This window comes from Mus caroli, unplaced genomic scaffold, assembly GCF_978045245.1.
Source record: "Mus caroli unplaced genomic scaffold, Mus_caroli_1 scaffold_18, whole genome shotgun sequence".
Classification (NCBI taxonomy): Eukaryota; Metazoa; Chordata; class Mammalia; order Rodentia; family Muridae; genus Mus; species Mus caroli.
In genome coordinates, this window is record NW_028227273.1 from 62765033 (window position 1) to 62784978 (window position 19946).

Genomic DNA, 19946 nt, shown 5'->3' on the forward strand with positions numbered 1-19946 from the left:
AAGGAAGATGGCTGCAGACCAGAGTGGTGTTTTTGCCAGCCACAAGTAGTTGTGGTACCATAAGGTTAGATCAATTGGGATAAAGCTTTTATTATTATCAATTGGCTCTAAAATTATTGAATTGGCATCTTGTAAATTGTGATATTATTGATACATAAATCTGATTGATTAATTAAGCTTTAAGAGTCTTGATTTTACCGGGTTCCTGGGTATTGTGATGTGCAGCCGGGGGGTTGGCAGTTCCATTTAGTTCCTGGGATGTGGAATCACTGACTACATGGGTTTATGGCTAAGTACTAGCTGCTCCCAGGACAAGCGAGCCAGATGCTGCGGGGGCTATCTAGAGAGTTGGCAGTGGGGGCACACAGGAGCATGGCAGGGCCCCTCAGAGAGTTGGCGGGCAGGCTCCTTTTTGAATACTTCCCGCAATACTGAAATATACCCAGTTCTTCCCTTTAAGGGGCACTTTCCCCACCTGCCTCCTCCCCTCCCCACTTTGCGGCAGTCTGCTTCATGTAGGTAAGGAATGTTTGACAAGGGCCAAGATCCCCAGAACACAATTTGGAAAGTGACATATGGAACCCCAAGAGCTGTGTGGCCAGATGTCTGAGAGGAACACAGCTGTGGGAGAAAAGCCATAAACGAGGGCTGTCCAACTGGAACCTCTGGGTGGCTCTAAGTAGCAAGGGAAGCAATCAGGATGAAGGGTTGGTCCTAAGTTTAGTGACCGGTGTCCACATAGAAGGGTGAGGTCATGCAAAGACAGGGCAGATGCTGGCCATCAGATCAGTCCTCCGGGAAGAGAAGATGGCCTGGAGTTCTCATAGGATGGCCCTGCCCCATTGGTTAAGACATGCCAACAACTCCTGACACACACACATCACGTCAAAGTGGGACACACAAGACTGGGGGAGAGCCTCCCCTTTCCTTCCGGCTGGGCGGGCTCTACTCACCAAAGTCTGCTGGGTTGTGGTAGGTAGGGCAGTTCAGACCCAGATCCCTCAGATACGGCACGAGATTGGAGACCTTTCCCCGGTATACGCATTGTCCTTGACTTAGGACATAAAGCTAAGAGGAAGCAAAGAGAGAAAGGTATTAACCGCAGCCTTCACCTCTGCAGAGCAATGGCAGCTCTCACTCAGTCAGCCCTTCACGCATTTGGCCAGTGACTCATTCATTCATTCATTCATTCATTCATTCAGCCAGCCAGCCAGCCAGCCAGTCAGTCAGTCAGACAGTCAGTCAGTCAGTCAGTCAGTCAGTCAGACAGTCAGTCAGCCAGCCAGCCAGCCTGCCCATCGGTCAGCCAGCTTGTCAGTCAGCCAGTCAATTAGTTATTCAACCAGTCAGTCATTAATCAGTCAGTCAACCAGCTAGTTAACCAACCAGTCAGCCAATCACCCTGAAAACTAGTGGAAAGAATACAGACCTAGGGTCTCATTTTTTTCAGGCTATCTCTACCCTGTCAGGGATCTTAGGATGGAGTCTGGGGTAAGAATCCTGGGGTAGGTCAAGGACCTAGACAGGGGAGGGGGCCACACACCTGGTCAAAGAGCTCAAAGAGCTTGGCACTGGGCTGGTGGATGGTACAGACGATGGAGCGGCCACCCTGGGCCAGCCCTTTCATCAGAGACACCACTTGGAAGCAGGAGGCGCTGTCCAGGCCACTGCAAGTCAAAGACACCGTGAGATGCTAAAAATGTGAGGGACAAACTCAGTGCCCCAAGTCTTAGGGGTCCGGGCAGTCACTACAGAGGGAGGACCTGTAGCTGCACACACCTCCCCACCCCGCCCCACCCCACCCCCCAAGGCTGGGCTCTTCTCAGCCCCTGTAATTGTTCAAGGGTGATACTTCCACAGGGGCTGTATATGCTGTATGGTATTCTGACAAGGATACAGGAGAGAGCCCAGAAGATTCCCAAAGGCCCGGCTGTGGAATGGCGGAGGGGATCCCCACCTGCCTTGGGGAGAGACACCAGAACCGGCTAGGTAAATAGCTGGCCTCCAAAGTAAACAGCAAAGCCTGGTAGTCAGTAGTCACAATGCCACACCCTTCCCCCTACTTGGGCAGTTGGGGAGGGGGAGGGGTGCCCCTGCTGTTTATTGATTATATTGATGGCTTTTGTGGGGAGGCAGAGTCCTGAGGCTGGGGGGGGGCGGCGTGCCATGGCACCCCTGGGTGAGTTCTCTCCTCTCCTGCTTGAATTCCCAAGCCCCTCTTGCTTCCACTAGGAAGCTCCCAACAAGTGGGAGGAGCCACAGTGGGCACCTCTGAGCACCAGCTTTCTTCCAGGGCAGTGAGGCTGTGACAGGCAATTTTAAGGTTTCTTGAAGTTGTTTTGGGGGCCCACTGTGCGCTAGGCATTAGGCTGGGCTGAAATAGATGTGAACCTCCCTGGGATGCTAGGGATGGCTCTCAAGTTCAGTGGGCATCCACGAGACAAGCACCCGGTAGGAAGGAGACGAAGAAGTCTACGAGAAGTCAGTCAGGAGCAGCCCCGTGCAGCCAACCTATTTTGTTGGGAATGCCTGAATATAACATGCTTGGCAGAAAGGCAGGCTGATTAACTAGTGACCTGTGTATCTCCCCAAGGGTAAGCAGGTGTGCCCGGGACAGAAGTCAGGATTCACATGGTCACACGAAGGCAGTGAGCCACTTGGAATGGGAGGGACTGCAGGCCCTTTTCTCAGAGCACCCCACAACACTAGCCCTCAGGAAGCTACACCACGGAAAACTCGGGAACAGGGGAGCGTCGGACACTATGAAGGGATGTTTCCAAACTCCGACCATAGTTCCACACTCAGTACCCAAGGTCGCAAACACACAGAAGCCTCTGAGTCAGTGGCTTTGTCCTGTCACACCACAGATGGGGCAGTCTCTTGTAGCCCTTCCAAGGCCATACCAAGACAGCAAGGCCACCTCCAAAACCTCAGAACAGACTCTAGAAGTGACTCCCCCCTTCCCCCTGGTCAACAGTCCAGACCCCAGACACAGGCTTACCTGGTGGGCTCATCAAAGAACATGACAGGTGGGTTGTTGACCAGCTCCAGGGCAATGGCCAGGCGTTTCCGCTGGCCGCCTGAGAGGCTCCCCGTGCGTGTGTTGGCACAGGGCAGCAAGCCCAGGGCTGTCAGGATCTCTTTGACCTGTGAGCAAAAACAAAACAAAACAACAGAGTCTCTCTTAGGAAACAACCTTCCAACTTTATGGCTGTCAAGAACACATGCTGAGCCTGGCGGGATGTCCTGCTCTGCTGGGTATAACCCTGACAGTCCATACACAAATGTCTACAGTGCTGAGCTGTCCTAGGCCACCCCAAGTGAGTGGCCCTGTCTGGAGAGACAGGAAGAACTGTCAAGAGGCAAGAAGCAGCATTGAGGGTTCAAGCCAAGGGCTGGAGTCTTCGAGAATCCTCCAGCTGGTGAGACCTCATACCACCCTTCCCTTCTAAGCTAAGCCTAACATCTAGCACGAAGAAACGTCCTATAAATATTTGGTCAGTGGATGGATTAATGGACACATGAGTAGGTGGATAATCAGGCCTGTGACCAGCACCGACGTGTCATTGACCATCACGCTGTGATGACCTCAAAGTACCTTGCTGGACCCCCAACAGCTACCACCCTGTTTCTCATCTCACACAAAACATACGAACAATTCCCTTGCAAGTTTCCTAACGCACGCCCTGAGCCAGCTGTGTCATGAGGCCACTTAAACCATACACAGGTAAATGGATCAAGGCAGTGATCCGATCTGTATTATAACTGACACAGTGGCCACCCCATGCCCAGGGCCGTAGGGTAAAGGTTGAGAATAGTAACAGACATGGTTAGTTATGCAGAGAGTCCTCTGATTGGTCCACGATGGTGACCTAGTATTGGCTGAGGGAAACAAATGGGTCAGCAGGCTCTTGGGAAGCAGAGGCTGATCCAGCTACCACATCTCTGCCAGGCTCCTCTCCAGGGTGCTCAGTGATTCCCTCCAGAGTTTGCCCAGAGGCAGGACAGCTCTAAGACAGCCAGGCCCTGGTAGCCATACCAGAAGGATCTTGGCCAATAGCTTCTCTAGGGAGATGAGGTCATCTGAGAGGAGAAGAAGGCACAAAGGAGAAACTTTCCACTCTGGACATCTGAATTGTTTATGCGTGGTCTCTTCTTGCTCATACCCTCAACCCAGCACCACGGTCTCCTGGAATGCCATAGCTCTGGGAGATGGGGGCCAACCTGGGGACAGCTTCTGTGTGGCTGTCCTGGAAGGGCCAAAGAGGCAGGGCCATGATGGCCAACCTTATCTTTTAGGCATTTTTGTTTCTTGCTGCAGTGTCTGCTGTTTTTCTCAGCACAAGGCTTCCAAGCTCTTCCAGACACTAGCTGATCCTGCAGGGTGGCTGGGGTGGCTTCCTCCAGGGGGGCATTCCATACACAAAGCACACCCTGATTTCTTCAGGGAAGCTCATGGCAGGCAAGTGGAAACAGAGCCCAGCATTTGGTAGCTATCCTTCTGCCCACATGATGTATTTCTACATACAACCATCAGGCCTGGCCCTTTCTCTCCAACCTTGTCTTAGAAGTGACACTAACTACATAGGTTGGTTTGGGTATAAAAGTAGTTAGAAAAGAAAAACAAACAAAACAACTCCACAAGTTCATCTCTATGTTTCCCTAAATAAGCAAATGGAACAATACAAGAGAAAACAAAAATCCCCATGGCCACTTGAAATTCAAGTCCTCCTGGAGCCTCGCCCTCTGGGGACAGTTTCAGCAGCCCAAGACTGTCCATGGTGATCTCCCTCTCGAGGAAGCAGCTATAGATAGCAGAGAGCTCCTCGGGGTCAAGGTGCCATCTCTGGGAAACAAAGCAGGCTATGAACAGCATACTCCACAATGTGCTAGAACATTCCATTCCATTGTTCTCCCACACCCGATACACAGCATTCACCAAGGTGCTGCAGGGGCTGATGGGAAATGAGCCAGGGTAGTGTCCTGCTGCAGATCTGTCCTTGAGATGCTTGTCATGGGTTCTCAGATCTGAGAAATCCCATGGCAAGTGGAGTTTCTGGTCACACACACATGCCGGACATGGGATGGCCTCAAATCTACATAGTTGGCTCTCTGTGATACTCGGCATGGGCTATGGTTGGAGGACAGGTTTGGGCTTGTCTCTCTCGGAGACATTTCTTAGTGCAGAATAAATGGAGTCTGGGCATATGTTGAGAATCCTGTCAGACTGAGACCAAACTATGACATTTTCCAGAAAGTTCCAGGCTTCTCTAAAAGATGCCACTCCAGCAGCAAAATGGCCCAAGCTTCTGACCTTCAGGCTAAACTCCTCCCCAGTTACCTAGCAACACTGAAGACCATAAAAAGGGGTGCTCAGCCCCCACCACGCTCTCTTACTCTTCCGCTCTTACCTCTTCTCTCTCTCTCTCTCTCTCTCTCTCTCTCTCCTCCCCTCCCCTCCTCCTCCCCTCCTCCTCCTCCTCTTCCTCCTCCTCCTCCTCCTCTTCTTCTTCTTCTTCCTCTCTTTCTCTCTCTCTCTCTCTCTCTCTCTCTCTCTCTCTCTCTCACCTTCTCTCTTTCCCTCTGCATTTCTATAATAAAGCTCTTAAACCATAGAGTGTCTCTGCTCCTTCAAGGCCCGCTGTGCACTCTGGTCAGTGTTGGGAACTTCTTCCCCTATTCCCTCTCTCCTGAAACCCTGGGACTTTAGCAAGGTAGCTTGGCGGGGGGGGTCCCCAGGCAGGGCTGCCCCTTGGCCACCCCCTGAAGAGTGAGATAGAGGAATGCCCATCCAGGGATAAGTGGGTAGGGTAGGTAGCAGCCCTCCCACACCTGATCAGAGAATAGGAAAACTCTGGTGGGGCATAGGCCTCTTTTCCCTTCCCCCACTTTCCCCGGGCCCCCCTGGTTCCTCCTTTTTTTGTTCCCAACACCAAAGAGCATCAGAGGCGAAGATGGCACAGGAGGCCAAATGCTTGCCTCGCAGTGGTTACCCGCTCAGAGGCCCGAGTCCAGAGAATTCAGCTTCCCCAGCTACGTGGGAAATGGTGACCACAGAGCCACAGCTGTGGAGAAACAGCCAGTCTCCATCTCTCCATCCTGCACTCATAGAGAGCTTAACAACTTGAAGACTTGAATGATACTGTCTTCTTCAGCCCATGCTGCCTGTAAGGTGGTGGGAGGCCTGAGCATGGGTTATATAGGCTAAGTTATCTAGAGAGGGTCAGAGAAGCCAGGGCTAAAGAGGCTGGCCCCCTTTGTGGTCAGCTCTACTTCTCTGTAGGACCTTCCCCTTCTGGTCTGCTCATCTCCACACTATGAGAGTCTGTGGCCAGCTCTGACCTTGGGTCTCTGGTTTGAGGCCAAGAGACAAAGCTCCCTTCCCAGCTGCTCACCCTCCAGAGAGACCAGCCAGCATCTTCCACATCAGGGAGGAAAATCAACACAGCCACTATTACTTTACTTGGTGGCAACTGTCAGATACTGGCGAGGCATCACAGAGGATAGAGCTTTGGTCCCTTGTCGAGTCTGGGAGTCTGGTAGATGGGAGAGGCTAGGGTGGGAATTGGTCCCCAAGACTACCACAGTCTTCTAATAAGTCACCAGGAGCCACAAGGATGCTCTAAAGGAGAGAGGTCCCTCTGGACTCGCTTCTGGCTTCTGCGAGGTTCACCACTGTTCCAGCATGGGTGGCTTTCCTCCTTGCCAGTGAAGATGGGATGCCGGGCCAGGGAGCTCTGGGGCAGGTATCAGATAAAGTACAGAGGACCCCATTCTCTGGCATCAGTCATCTCAGGTTCACCTTGGCACACTGTGTTCTGACACTTGGTTTTCTTTTTCCTTCTTTCTTTCTAGAGCTTTCTTTTGTCATCCCAATGGTTGCTTGACTTAAGTCAGCTTGGGTTGCCATGACCAAGTATCCCAAATTGAAGGCACAGACACTGGAAATGCCACCTTAGAGTCTGAAGGCTGGTTGGTTAAGCTCAAGTATGACAGCTAGTGGCTCTCCCAGCCCCTCCTAACCCCTCTTCCCAGCAGTGGCTCTCCCAGTCCCTCCTGACCCCTCTCCTCCCAGCTTGCAGACAGTGTCTTCTCCCCGGGCCCTCAACAGAATCCTTCTGAGTGAGCTTTTGAGAGACTTTCCTCTTCTTGTAAGGACAAAGTGAGATTGGATCAGGGCCATCCCAATGATCTCTGGAAACAGCCTGTTAAGTCTGAAGTACTGGGCTTAGAATTGTAGCATATCATATTGGGAGGTCAGCTCTTAAGCCTTGTCTCTTCTTGTCTTCATTCGAAGGAGGGATGGAGGTAGGTCTGGGGGAGTCAGTGGGGACTTGGGGGTGGTGTCTTTCTAAGTCACATGATTCAGAGAAGACTGCTGGACACAGAGGCTCTTGAAGTTCACCCTACAGGATGAGGTCACAAGCCCCATTCCCATTAACTGCCCACATGGGGCCCCTGCACTTCCCATATCTTCTCTGTGTTGGCTACAAATGGTCCAGTATCTTCCCCTCGATCTCAGAATGAGAAAATTCCACAGGAAACATTTTTAGTAGTTCCAGGGAAGTTTTCACCTCAGAAACAAGTTCTTTGCCTCCACAGTGCATACCTCACTACCATGACAGAGAACCCCAGAGTGTGAGGGTCCTGTGAGAGAGGAGAGGGGGAGCCTCAGCTGCCTTGTCACAGCCAGCCATGTACACTGTATTAGCCGTTCTAGGCAGTGAAGGGGTTGGGGCTGAGAGTGTGACCACAAGGGCAGCAAATCCTGTCCCTGGCAACTGCCAGTCAATAGCACTGCCCCCATTGCCTGGCCTTGGAAGGTGTTAGAAGACACAGATAGCATCATGTAAAGGGGGCGGGGCTTCTGTGACATCTCTCTCCTGCAGAGCATTTCAGCAGCACCAGAGATAGCAAGAAACAGGCCAGATGAGCTTCCCCGGGTGGCCAGTGAGTATAGACTGAGAGGCATTTCCCCACGCCACCCTGGGAACCTCCAGGGTCCTGCTTGTTTCCCTCTCTGCTCCTTGAGGGCTCAGGGAGCCTGGGAACTGGTAAATGGGAGGAGAAGTCTCAGCTAGGCTATGATGTTTTTTATTTTCTTTGTAAATGGCTGGTTAATAAGACGAAAGAGCCCAATTTCTCCTTGCGAAGGTATGTGGGCAGAAGGGAGCTATTTTTAAACCAATGACTAACCATCCCCATTGTCAGTGTTTCTTTAAAAAAAGAATAGTTTAATCTAAAATATATTAAACACCCAAGGGGGTGGAGCCCCTGGCCAAGCCCTGAGGTTTACATCTTCTGGATATTGGGAGGGGGAGAATCCAAGGCTGCAGACTGCTAGATCTAAATATCAGTCTAGCCCCAGAGCCCCCCAACACACACACACACACACACACACACACACACACACACACATACACACATGCACGCACTCAAGGGGAGGCAAAGAAAATCAACAGAAAAAAATCCAGAAGGGAGGAACAAGCCCCTCCCCTCACAGTTCATATGTGCTTGCATCACGCTTTGGGCCACACGTATGGCTTGGAGCAGCAAACTCACCATCTCCCGTCTGCCTTCATCCTTCTCCTGCAGCTTCAAATGCGCGGACACCTGTGGGCAAGAGAACACCAGTGAAGCCCCGTCTTAGGTAGGGTCTTACTCCTGTGATCAGACACCATGACCAAGGCAACTCCTATAAGGATAACATTTAATTGGGGCTGGCTATAGGTTCAGAGGTTCAGACCATTATCATCAAGGTGGGAGCATAGCAATGTCTAGGAAAGCATGGGGCAGGAGTTGCTGAGAATTCTACATCTTGTTCCAAAGGCAGCTAGGAGAAGACTGGCTTCCAGGTAGCTAGGATGAAGGTCTTAAAGCCCACACCCACAGTGACACACCTACTCCAACAAGGCCACACCCACTCCAACAAGGCCACACCTCCTAATAGTGCCACTTCCTGGGCCAAGCATATTCAAACCATGACAGTTGGCTTCAGGAAGCATGAGGCTCACAGGATCCAAACAAGGTCCATAGCCACACTGTGGTCAAAACCACACCATGGTCAAAGCCACACAATGATTCAGAGACTCACCGTAGTAAAAGCCACACCATGGTCCACTGTCCCATCAACTTCTGAGCTACTTAATGGATTCATGACACCCAAGAGGTCTTGGTTTCCCACATCCAGGGCCTGATAGAGGTGGGTGTCCTGGGAGACTCATATGGGTCTGCTATGCTTCTGGTTATCTCTGGAATCCCCATGAGCTAAGCCAGATGTGCACAGCACAGAGACAAGGAAACCCTAGGAAGGAGGGTTTGAAACCGGCCTGGAAAGGAACCAGTTGTACACTCAGGACCTTGAAGTTGTCAGGCTGGGAGGATCCACAGTTGGGTGGCAGGATAAACCTCCTGGTTTGCTTACTCAGATCCTGTTTAGCAGGATAGTGTGGGGTCCCCAGCCTTGCTTGGTTAAACCCTGAGATAGACTCGCCTGGCCCAGGTTCAGCCCTGTTTAGAGTATACCAGATTCTGTGTTCTTGGGCACACCTGGACCTCAGTTTCCTGAACCAGCACAATACATTTAAAATCTACCTCAGTAATTAGTGAATTTGCTAAAGGGGTTAGGTCAGAGACAAGAGACAGGGGAGGGGACTGAAGAGGCCCTGGGCCTGAGAGTGGGACAAAGATAGACCTGCATTACCTCTACAAGGCCAGCTGCCCATCTTGTGACACTGAGTGCTGCAAGAACATGTCAGGATGGACACAAGGTAAGAGAACCACATAAAAATGTACAATTGCTGAAGGTGGGTAGCCAGTGGCCAGGAAGCAGGGGCCATGGGAGCCAGGACCTTGAAGTGTAAAAGGTGAGAAACATCCCAAAAGTGCTGTCTGCACAAGTTCCCAACTGATTATGTGATTATTATAAAACAGATTTATTTCACAGCAAGTCCCGGAGGAGACACGGTCACCACAGAAAAGGACAGTGAAGGAGCTGGAGAGTCAAAGCGACCACACGGCTCACCAGTGCCTCGCCAAGCACTAAGATCAGGTCACCCAACACACAGAGGGTCACTCAGGGACTCATAGGAGTAGACAAGTACATGAAGAACGAGCCCGGAGGTGAGGGAACCCTTCTCAGCAGGCTGCCTGCCGTCTGTGTGCAAATCCTTTTTTTTGCACTACCAAAACTCCAAGCCTACCAAAACTCCACTAGAGGCCAAGTAAGCAGGCAGATCTCCTGAAACTGTTCATGGACACTGGGTGGTAGACAGGGGTCCCCTTACCAGGTACTAGGGCAGAAGAATGAGTTGCAACCCTGCCCCTGCCTGGCCCTCTCTTTCTCTTTCCCCACAAAGCAGGTAGAAGAACAGATCTCAGATCTGAAATCTTAACCCACTTTTCCTTATTGATCTACGACTCCGCTGGAGTCATACAAAGGACTGTGTGGTGGACCCTGTCTGGGATTTGCCTGGTTCAAGTCGTGAACATGAGGGCAAGACCTCTCCAATGGAAGGCCACCAATATGAGCATCCCATCTGCTACCAAAGTGCAGAGCTTCATATGATGTCTTCTTCAGGACCAGGGGAGGCACAATCCCACTGAGACTGTGACAGGAAAGCAGAGAAATAGCACCAGCGAGGCTTGGAGTAAGCCATGATGAGCAGAGCTCATCTACCAACTAGAGCTCAGTGGTTGTTTTTTGCTTTGTTTTTTTTTTTTTGGTTTTTGTTTGTTTTTGTTGTTCAAGACAGAATTTCTCTGTGTAGCCCTGGCTGTCCTGGAACTCACTCTCTAGACCAGGCTGGCCTCGAACTCAGAAATCCGCCTGCCTCTGCCTCCCAAGTGCTGAGATTAAAGGCGTGCGCCACCACGCCCGGCAGTGTTCATTTTTTTAAAATTGCCCATTTATGAGACACTCTAGACGCTTCTTTTCCCAACAATGAGATCACGTAGTCTGTCACTGACTATGAGGTAGGCTTTTATAAGATAAATGGTCCTAGAAGCCCAGAGTTCCTGCACTGGTTGGGGACACTGTCTGTGGAGAGAGGCCAGCCTGGCTGTTCTGGAAACCAATGACACAGGCTCCATCTGGACACTTGCATGGCCCTGGCAGGGAAGGTATTTTTAAAGTCCTCCTGCACTTATGCACTGGAGTCTCGTGTGAAGATACAAGGAGAAGACGCGGGAGAGCGGAGGTAACCAGGGCAGACCTGTAAGGACAGCACCGGTGAGCCCCAAGGTCCAGGTCTTCCCCCGGTTCTTCTAGTGATCCTCCTCACAATTCCAGCAACACTGGGACAGTCTCACAGATGAGGAAACCACAGCCAAGGGGTTAAAGCATGGAAAGCCCATAGAGTTTAGACAGGAAACTCAGAGACTCTGGAGCCGGAGCTCTTCCTCAGAGTCCCCACATGGCTTTGGCAGCCCTACAGCCCTACCTCACGGCTTCATTCTTAAGATGTTCATCCCTGCTCCCTAGAGCCTGAACAGCAATGGCTGACTTTTACCTGGCAGACAGAAGAGTCTGATGGGGATCTCAGAGAATGGTCACTCCACCAAAGACAGAATGATTCAAGGACAGAGATGGAGGGTGCGCCTGCTAGGCTATGCCATCATGACTTAGACTAGAGTCATTCGGAAAGAGGGAACCTCAATTGAGAACATGGTCCAGTCAGATTGACCTGTGGGCAAGCGCCACCCCTGGGGGCTGGTGGTCCTAGGTGCTATAAGAAAAGAGGCTGAGAAAGCCATGAGAAGCAAACTCCTCAAAGCTCTGCTTTAGCTCTGGCCCCAAATTCCAAGGTGAAATAAACCCTGTCCTCTCCAGGTTGCTGTGTTTTATCACAGCAATAGAATGCTAACTGGGGGTGGGGGGTTGCTTAGGAAGGTGGTTACTATGGAAACAGTCATTCAACTTAGCGACCAATGATCTGAGAAACTTGATTGTGACTTTGCCAAACAAGATCTAGTAAAACACTGTGCAGGCAGCAAGACCAGGGTTGAAACTCTGCTAGAGAGAAGGGACCAGATATGGTCACGTCAGCGGGTCTGGGTAGTGCCAAGGTGCAGGGGTGGCTCACCATCATGGCCTCCTGAACAGTGAGGTGAGGCAGCAGCATGTCGTCCTGCATGATGTAGCAGGAGACCTTCCGGAAGCAGCGCAGGTCCCGGGGCATGCCATTGATAAGGACTGCCCCTTTCATGCCAGTCTCCCTGCCAAGAAAAGAAGACAGGTGCCCATCAGCCAGGTCCTTCAGGTGGCCTGGAGAGGCAAACAAGAGAGGGGGCCTCCCTCCCTCCCTCCTGGACTCTTCCCAGTAGAACCATTCACCATGGCAACAGGATGGAGCAGAGGGACCAAGTGATGCAGAATACCGCGCACTAGTACTCTACCTGCCGGGAACAAGGGATCAGCAAGGAGACAAGCCACACACCAGGCCTCTCCCAGACGGCGTGTTTATCACACCACTTGGAAATGGCTTTTCTTTGCCTGCTACACAAAGATGCCTGGGTATGTCCCATAGGGGATGTCTCTCAGTACAACCACAGGGCAAAGACATATACCAACAGCTACTCCATCTGCAGCCCAGATTACACCAACTGCCCTGGGATCACAAGTGTACCTGGCAGGTGCCTCAGGCTCAGATGGCTCAGAGACAATATCACAGCCATGACAGTTCAGCCCCACGACTGATCCAAGTGTGATCAGAGGACCTTCTGACTGCAGGTGAGAAGGCTGGGAGCCTCCTGTGCCCTGACAGGGATGCAAGACCATCCAACCTCCCCAGAAGCCTCCGTGTCAGCTCTTCCTGCATGTGCCCATTGGGCCTCTTGCCTCTTAGGTGTTTCTAAGCACCAAAAGAGCTTCCAGAGGCCCTCCATCTTCCTTTCCACCCAAGGACACATCTTTGCAGTTCTCCCTTCCTGTGCCCACCGAAGAACAGCAGCTTTATACCTGGAGGGACTAATAAACTCATTCTGGACTCCAGCCTCCCATGGCCACTGCCAAGGAGCAGGGCTTTGTGGTAGGTCCTGCTTTGCTCCCAGGCAATGGGCAGCTTCCCTGGCCTACTCTGGGTACCCAGCCTGGCAGGGCTGATTCTGCATCTCTGGGATACACAAGTACTCTCGGTCTTCTAGGAACTGCTAGGGGTAGTCTGAAAAAACAGCCAGCCCCAAGAAACTACCCCACTCTGCTCCCTCCCTGTCTCAATTCTTTGATCTTTAAATGTGCATGTCATAAAGAGGAACTTAGAGTGACGATTTTGAAAAACAAAAATCATAATTTCTGATATTAGGAAACAATTCAGCACTCTATGGGTTGGCGAGACTTACCTTTCTCCCCACTCCCCCAGTAACCGAAATCACTAGTATCACAGGTGTCTGTATTACTCTCAGGAACTATACCATGTTTGCAGTTGCATCCGAAATGTCTCCCACAGGGTGTGCTTGAACTGCTGATTCTCAGACTGTGATGCTGATACAGGAGGCTATGGGGCATGGGTGGATCAGGGCTATGGGGCCTGGGTGGTAGAGGAGGGTCGCTGAGGACAGGCCTTTAAAGGCTGAAGCCTGACTCTGCCTCTGGCTCCACTCTATCTGCTTCCTGGGCAGAGCCAGGAAGTGAGCCGACTTCACTTGTGGGACAAACCCAGTTGCTTCATCTGCCATGCCTGCCTTCCCGAGACTGTTCCCTCTGAGACTGCGAGCCAAAACATAGCCTTCGTCCCTTGAGTTGCTTCTGCTACAGGGATTTGGCTATAGCAACAGGATAGTAACTGACACATGTCCTAGGCAGATACTGAAACCATGCGGAGTTTTGTACACTGTATGGATGGTGGCTTTTCCTATGCTGTGTGTGTACAGTCACAGATGAGCGACCTTGGCATGACCTTGGCAATGGTGACTCCCTAAAGTCCTGAACAACCATGGCAAATGCGAGCCTTGGACACGGCAGCCCTTCATTCTCCTCTGTCAAACTGTCCAGCGTGCTGTCCTACTGACTAGCTGTCTTCTAACCATTGCTTCTGACCAGATCTTGACCTTGGTACATTTTCCTGTCCAGGAGGTGGACTGTGGGTTGAGCTTATCAGGAAGCTGCCTTGCTCACCTGCCTATGGTCTCTTCTTCATACCCTATTCATGTGCAGTCATCAGTAGGTGCAGACTTTCGGTATTGCTTCTCTGTACTGCTTCCTCCATGGATTCTCAAGCTCTGGATGCAAGCATGCAGCACACACACACACACACACACACACAGAGGCATGCAAACACACATGCACGCAGGTACTCATGCACACACGTGGCTTCCCAGGAGCCCATGTGAGCAGAGCTTCTGGTAGCAAACCGTTGACAAAATGTTCTCAGTGCCCACACTGAAGCAGCTCCGTCCCTCACCCAGCCTTCCCGCTGGCCTCTGCTCACCTGTATCCTGCCAGAATATTCATGAGCGTCGACTTCCCAGCTCCAGAAGGACCCATGATGGCCACCAGCTCTCCACTGTTGAATTTCCCAGAGATCCCTTTCAAAAGGGTCTTGTATCCTGCAAAAATGCAGATTGGATTCATTTTTCTAACTGTTGTATGTTTTAGTTGACCCCAGTGCTGAACTGCTGGGGCCAAAGGCACAGTCTCCCACGGTATGGGTATGAAAGATTCACGGCGACATTTTAGGCTAGAGGCAGACTTTGTGCCTGTTTTATACACTGTTTCCCAGACTGTCCTCACACCTTATATTAGGGCACATGCATCTTGCTTGAGGTTTTCAGAGCACATGTCCAAACGGCATCCAAAAATCTCCATCATTCCCATCTCAAAAAGTGCTCAGGTGTATAGAGCCTATTTAGCCCTGGACCAATGGTCATCTTTTCCCAATAAAGTACACTCGTGCCTGCACTAACAGGTAATTAGCTCAGCATTTCATTTGCAAGATCTTTTTACTTGCCCCTTATAAATTTACATAAATATAAAGAATTTGTACACAGTTTATATACAATTACTTTTTGATTAGATCATATACTTGATGAATTGTTGATTGGTTTATTGGATAATTGAAAGGGCTTATTGTCACACAAGTCACATCAAATGTCTAGGGAATGTCTGGCAAGTGCCTTCTGCCTAGATCTTTAGAAGGGGACGGGACGGGGGTAGGGGGGGAGCCACACATCCGAAACAAGCCAGAGCACTACAGCTTTCAAGCAGACAGTGGAAATGTGTTATAAATGATAAATGAGAGCAACTGGTTCCGAGATAACGGTGCCAGCTCAGACGTGGTGTTTGGTGTGGTGTCAGATAAGAGCCCACCCTAGCGCCGACAGGCAAGCATTACATTCCAGCTCCTGTGTATAATGCCTAAAGAGACCTCATGAGCCAGGGACATGTGGGGAACTTACCTGGTTTCCCCAAACTACAGTGAGCACCCAAACCTCCAGGTCTGAGAAAGCTTAAGCCCAAGAGAACGCTCTCTACACAGTCTTTTTTTCTACACAGTCTGTTTTTCACAGATGGGACACTTGGACATTCCTACCTGTCTTCAGGTGCCACCTTAATTTGGACAAGGAGTCCCTGGAGCCTTGTTTAAGTGAGGCAGGGAGAAGCGGAAGCTAGAGCCAGGAAGCCTGCTGCTCAGAGACTGAATCATTAAGCAGGGGAGGCTGGCTGTCAGCTGTCACCCAGGAGACTGAGAATCATCCCAATGGGAAAAGGGGACCTGGGAACAAAGGGAGGGGCACCGAGGGGCAGCTCTAAGCTGTGGAGGAACCAGTCCCCTACACGGAGAGCAGAAGGAGGTGACTGAGCGGGGAAGGACAGCTCGCTGTGTCTGCCTTTGGTGGACAGACAAAAAAGCAGATGTAGACAGAGGTACAGCCAAGAATGGCAGAACCTCTTTCTGTACAAAGCCAAGCTCCTACAGGCTCATCAGACGGCATTCTGCCTCTTGGGGACAGTAGTGGACCTCCAGGGGCCCCAAATGACATCACCAAGGGGGTAGTAAATGCCCCGGTGCCAGCTCATTACTATACTTATCTGCCTAGGCTGGAGTTGGGGTTACTGTCGAGCAAACAGTGTCTTAGGCTGCTCCCACTCCAAGATGAACCCTCACCCTCTGCTGAGCCCCCAGGAGCTGGAAGCTGCCCAAAGCTGGAGACAGGTCCCTGAGATGGCCACCCGCTGAATGAAAACCAAAGATGGTACAAATTCCCTCTGTATGGCTCACAGGAGAAAAACACAGACGACTGGACACAGCTGGGCTTCCAGCCCCAATTAACAGATGGAGTGTGTGTGACCATGTCTAGAAGTCACCCCCTCACACGTCCCCTGACATGGCAGGCAGCTGCTACATACATTCCTTTGCCTACAAACAAATCAGTCCTGCCTCTGTTTTCCTCCTTTATCCATTTCCATGTGCATGTGTATGCATGTTCGCATGTGCATAGAGGCCAGAGGTGGATGCTGGGATGCATTCCCCATCATTCTTCCACCTTATTGAGGCAGGATCTGTCAATCAAACCCAGAGATCATGGACATGGCTAGTCTTGCTCTAGCTAGCTTGCACCGGGATGCCCTTTCTCACCCTCCCTAGGCTGAAATTATGGGTGGCTCCAGCATTTACAAGGTTCCCGAGGTTCCAACTACCTCTTCACACTTGTATGAAGCCCTCTGACCACAGAGCCATTTACCTAGCCCAAGCCTTTCCTCTTTACACAGGAAGTTGCTCCCTAACAATCCCATGAGCCTCAGCTTACCTACCACTCAAGACTCTCTCCAGCTGAGCTATATCTCTCGCAGGATGTCATCTCTGAGATGAGCTAATGCCAAAAAAGCAGGAAGCTGAGCAGAATCGCAATGCCAGCACCATTTCCTTGTACTGAGGGCGTTTCACAACCGGAACCTTCTCAGTCCACCAACTAAGGGGACGCTGGTGGTGTTACTCAGGATCGGAGCTACCTTTCTCGTTTGTGTGGAATGGGGCCTGTTTAGTGTCCCAGAAGGCAGTTTGGCTCACTTGGGTTGGACAAGGTATCGACTTTGCTCACACTATTGTTTGCCTGTGGTGTTCTGTACATTTTGCACACATAGAAGGATTCGGAGAGGGCTGGCAACTGCCAACGCCACCTAGCAACCCAGCAAAGGAGAAACAAGGCCAGCCTGAGGCAGTCCACAAACCTGGGCCCCCTGCATCTTTGCCAGCCTGGGCAGATCAGCCTGCAGACCTCAGCAGCCACTTTTCCCCTGACTCCTGTGAGCAGGCTCAGTCCTCACAGAGTGTAGCTGCTCAATCAGTCATAAAACCTGCTAAGCTAGATGTGTTATTCCCTTTTCTGTGGTGTGTTGTGGTCAAAGGCTATGCATGTCATGTCAAAGCATGGCATGTCAAAGGCGTCTCTTCATTTCAAGTAAAGGGATGATCCTTCATGTCCACATGGGTGAAGGGTCCTGTCTGTGTCTGGGGTACATGCAGGGCACCAGCTCTAACTGAGAAGCACTTGTGAAGTTAGACAGTTCTGATCCAGCTGCTTAAGCCTGTGGTCATTTTCTTTTTTTTTTTTTTTGGTTTTTACGAGACAGGGTTTCTCTGTATAGCCCTGGCTGTCCTGGAGCTCACTTTGTAGACCAGGCTGGCCTCGAACTCAGAAATCCGCCTGCCTCTGCCTCCCGAGTGCTGGGATTAAAGGCGTGCGCCACCACGCCCGGCTGCCTGTGGTCATTTTCAAAGAAGCCTGAGAGTCACGGGGCTTTTCTGTGCAGAGGGCTGTCAGTCTGGAAGGAATCTTGTCCCCAGCATCAGCCCTAAGAGAATCCACAGCTACCATGGTGGATGGACACTGTCCGGCAGGACAGTGTCTGCTGACTGGCACTCCAGGGGCCAAGCAGACAGAGGTCACCGCATATGTGGCAGCTAGAAAACCTCCCCACAAGGAAGGAAAGGGAGATGTATGTCTTGACGGTATGCTCTCAGCACCTTTGTTGGTAGAGAACCATTGTGGATTTCTGAGGAGCAGGCTGTCCCCAGGTGGAATGTAATCTATGACCTCAGCACCCCCAGAGGGGAAAGCAGGGAACAGCTCTTTGCTGTTCTGCGGGGAAGGGAGAGGCTGTGGAGGCCAAGAGAACTTCTGGGGCCTCAGGGAGGAAGCATCCATACTGCCTGACAGCAAGGGCCATTGAGTTCCGCCCACTCTTCCTGGGACAGGCAGAGATGGTCAGAAGACAAAAGTTCCCAAGGGCTGGAGCGTAAAGCCCAGCCAGACTCCCGGTGGAGACAGCCAGTCTGAGGTCATCTGCTAAGAGGCGAGTGTGTTTAGACCCCTGAGCCTCAGGGCCTGGAGCTGGTAGAACCTGAAAATGGTTGGGAAAGCAAGAGCGGCCATTTTTTCCCTAAGGCAGACAGGTGGGAGAGCCCAGGCTGAAGTAAAAGAATGTAAAGAAAACAAAGGCTGAGGATCTAAATGTCACAGACTCAGTAGGGGAGCAAAGGGGTGGGTAGCAGGGGTAGGGGAGGAGGGCGGGGAGAAAGGAGCAGACAAACTAACTAAATGCTAACTGCACTCCAACCTATTGGGACTACCAACACATGCACAGGGACATTCTCCAGCCGGCTATACAAAAACACACCAAGAGCACTCACAGCCTGCATAAATTCCATAGGGGCAGCCTATCCCTGCTACCCTGTACACATTCATCCATCACAGACAGGCACACAACTGAACCATATGAACGGTGTACACATAGGCTAGGTCCTGAGGTCACAGCCAGGCTTCCCCTTGCCCCAGCACGCATAAAGCTGACAGCTGCTCACATCTGCCTGCGGCAAGCAGCTTTCTATTAACACAGAACGTTTATGCTTCTAAAAAGCAAAGGTAGTCTCTTGCCAGGCTACTAAGCCAGGCTAGGACAAATTGAAAATAGTTCTCGTCCAAATGATGGCATGGTGCCAATGAGGGCTCCAGATAGGCTCCAAATGCCCCCATCAACCTTTACCTGAAGGTTGTCCGGCTGCCCTGGCCTGTACACCCAAGGCCCAAACTGCCTCTGCATAAGCCACTGTTCCCAGAACGAACCCAATCTCACCTCCCTGTCCCCCCGCCCCTGTTTCTACCCTTTTACCCATTTTGCTCCTATTTCATAGAATCTGGCACTAGAACAAATTGCCTGCCTTTTCTGAAGCAAAAGACCCAAAAACATACTCTCCCCTCCTCTTCCTCCTCCTCCTCTTCCTCCTCCTCCTCTTCCTCCTCCTCCTCTTCCTCCTCCTCCTCCTCATTTATCTTTCATCATTTTATATGATGAGTGTTTCGCCTGTATGTATGTCTGTACACCATGGTGCACAGAGGCAAGAAGAAGGGTTTAGATCCCTTGGAACATGTAGTTGTGAGTCACCATGTGAGTGCTGAGAAACGAACCCAGCTCCTCTGGAAGAGCAGCCAGTGTTCATTATTGCTGAGTCTTCCGGCCCCAGAAGTAACTAATCTTAGTATCCGGTAGCATTTCTTTCCTGCCCTCTTTGGGAGGGCTTCTCCCCCCAATGCCCAAGGACCTTCTGAACTGCCAGTCAGCCACAGCATGAGACAAACCTAACCCTGTCAATCAAATGGATGCACCTGGTATTTTGTGTTTCCCGCAAGACAAAGGGGCTTTGGAGCAATGATGGTGGTGGCCATGGGGTCTGAGACATTGTTTTGGTAACAGACATGTGAACCTGAAGGTGCAAAGGAATCTGTCTAAGTTGTGGGGACCCAGTACCAGAAGACATTGTGATGTATCCTCAGATGTGCAAATAACACACCAGTCCATTGGCTGTGCCTCTCTCTGGAAGAAGTGTAGGAAATCTCTTATGCCAGTCTATGGAGCTCCACCAGGGGCTTACACCAGCACTGTGCTCTGAAGTAATGCATAACAGTTGAGCAGGGAGCCCTGTGTCACTCTCTACCCAGCTCTACTTTAA

The 19946-nt window shown here is 51.2% G+C and overlaps 1 protein-coding gene across 1 annotated transcript in view; it reads right to left on the minus strand.

The window, feature by feature from the left end:
• Positions 1–19946, minus strand: part of Abcg1 (ATP binding cassette subfamily G member 1) — a 60128-nt gene that overhangs the window by 10950 nt on the left and 29232 nt on the right. The window contains exons 3-8 of the mRNA XM_021185953.2: positions 14427–14544; positions 12084–12216; positions 8563–8613; positions 3002–3147; positions 1544–1667; positions 954–1068 (exon numbers count right to left, since the gene is read on the minus strand). Of these exons, the coding sequence (XP_021041612.1) occupies positions 954–1068; positions 1544–1667; positions 3002–3147; positions 8563–8613; positions 12084–12216; positions 14427–14544 (687 nt within the window). The remainder of the gene's footprint in view (positions 1–953; positions 1069–1543; positions 1668–3001; positions 3148–8562; positions 8614–12083; positions 12217–14426; positions 14545–19946) is intronic.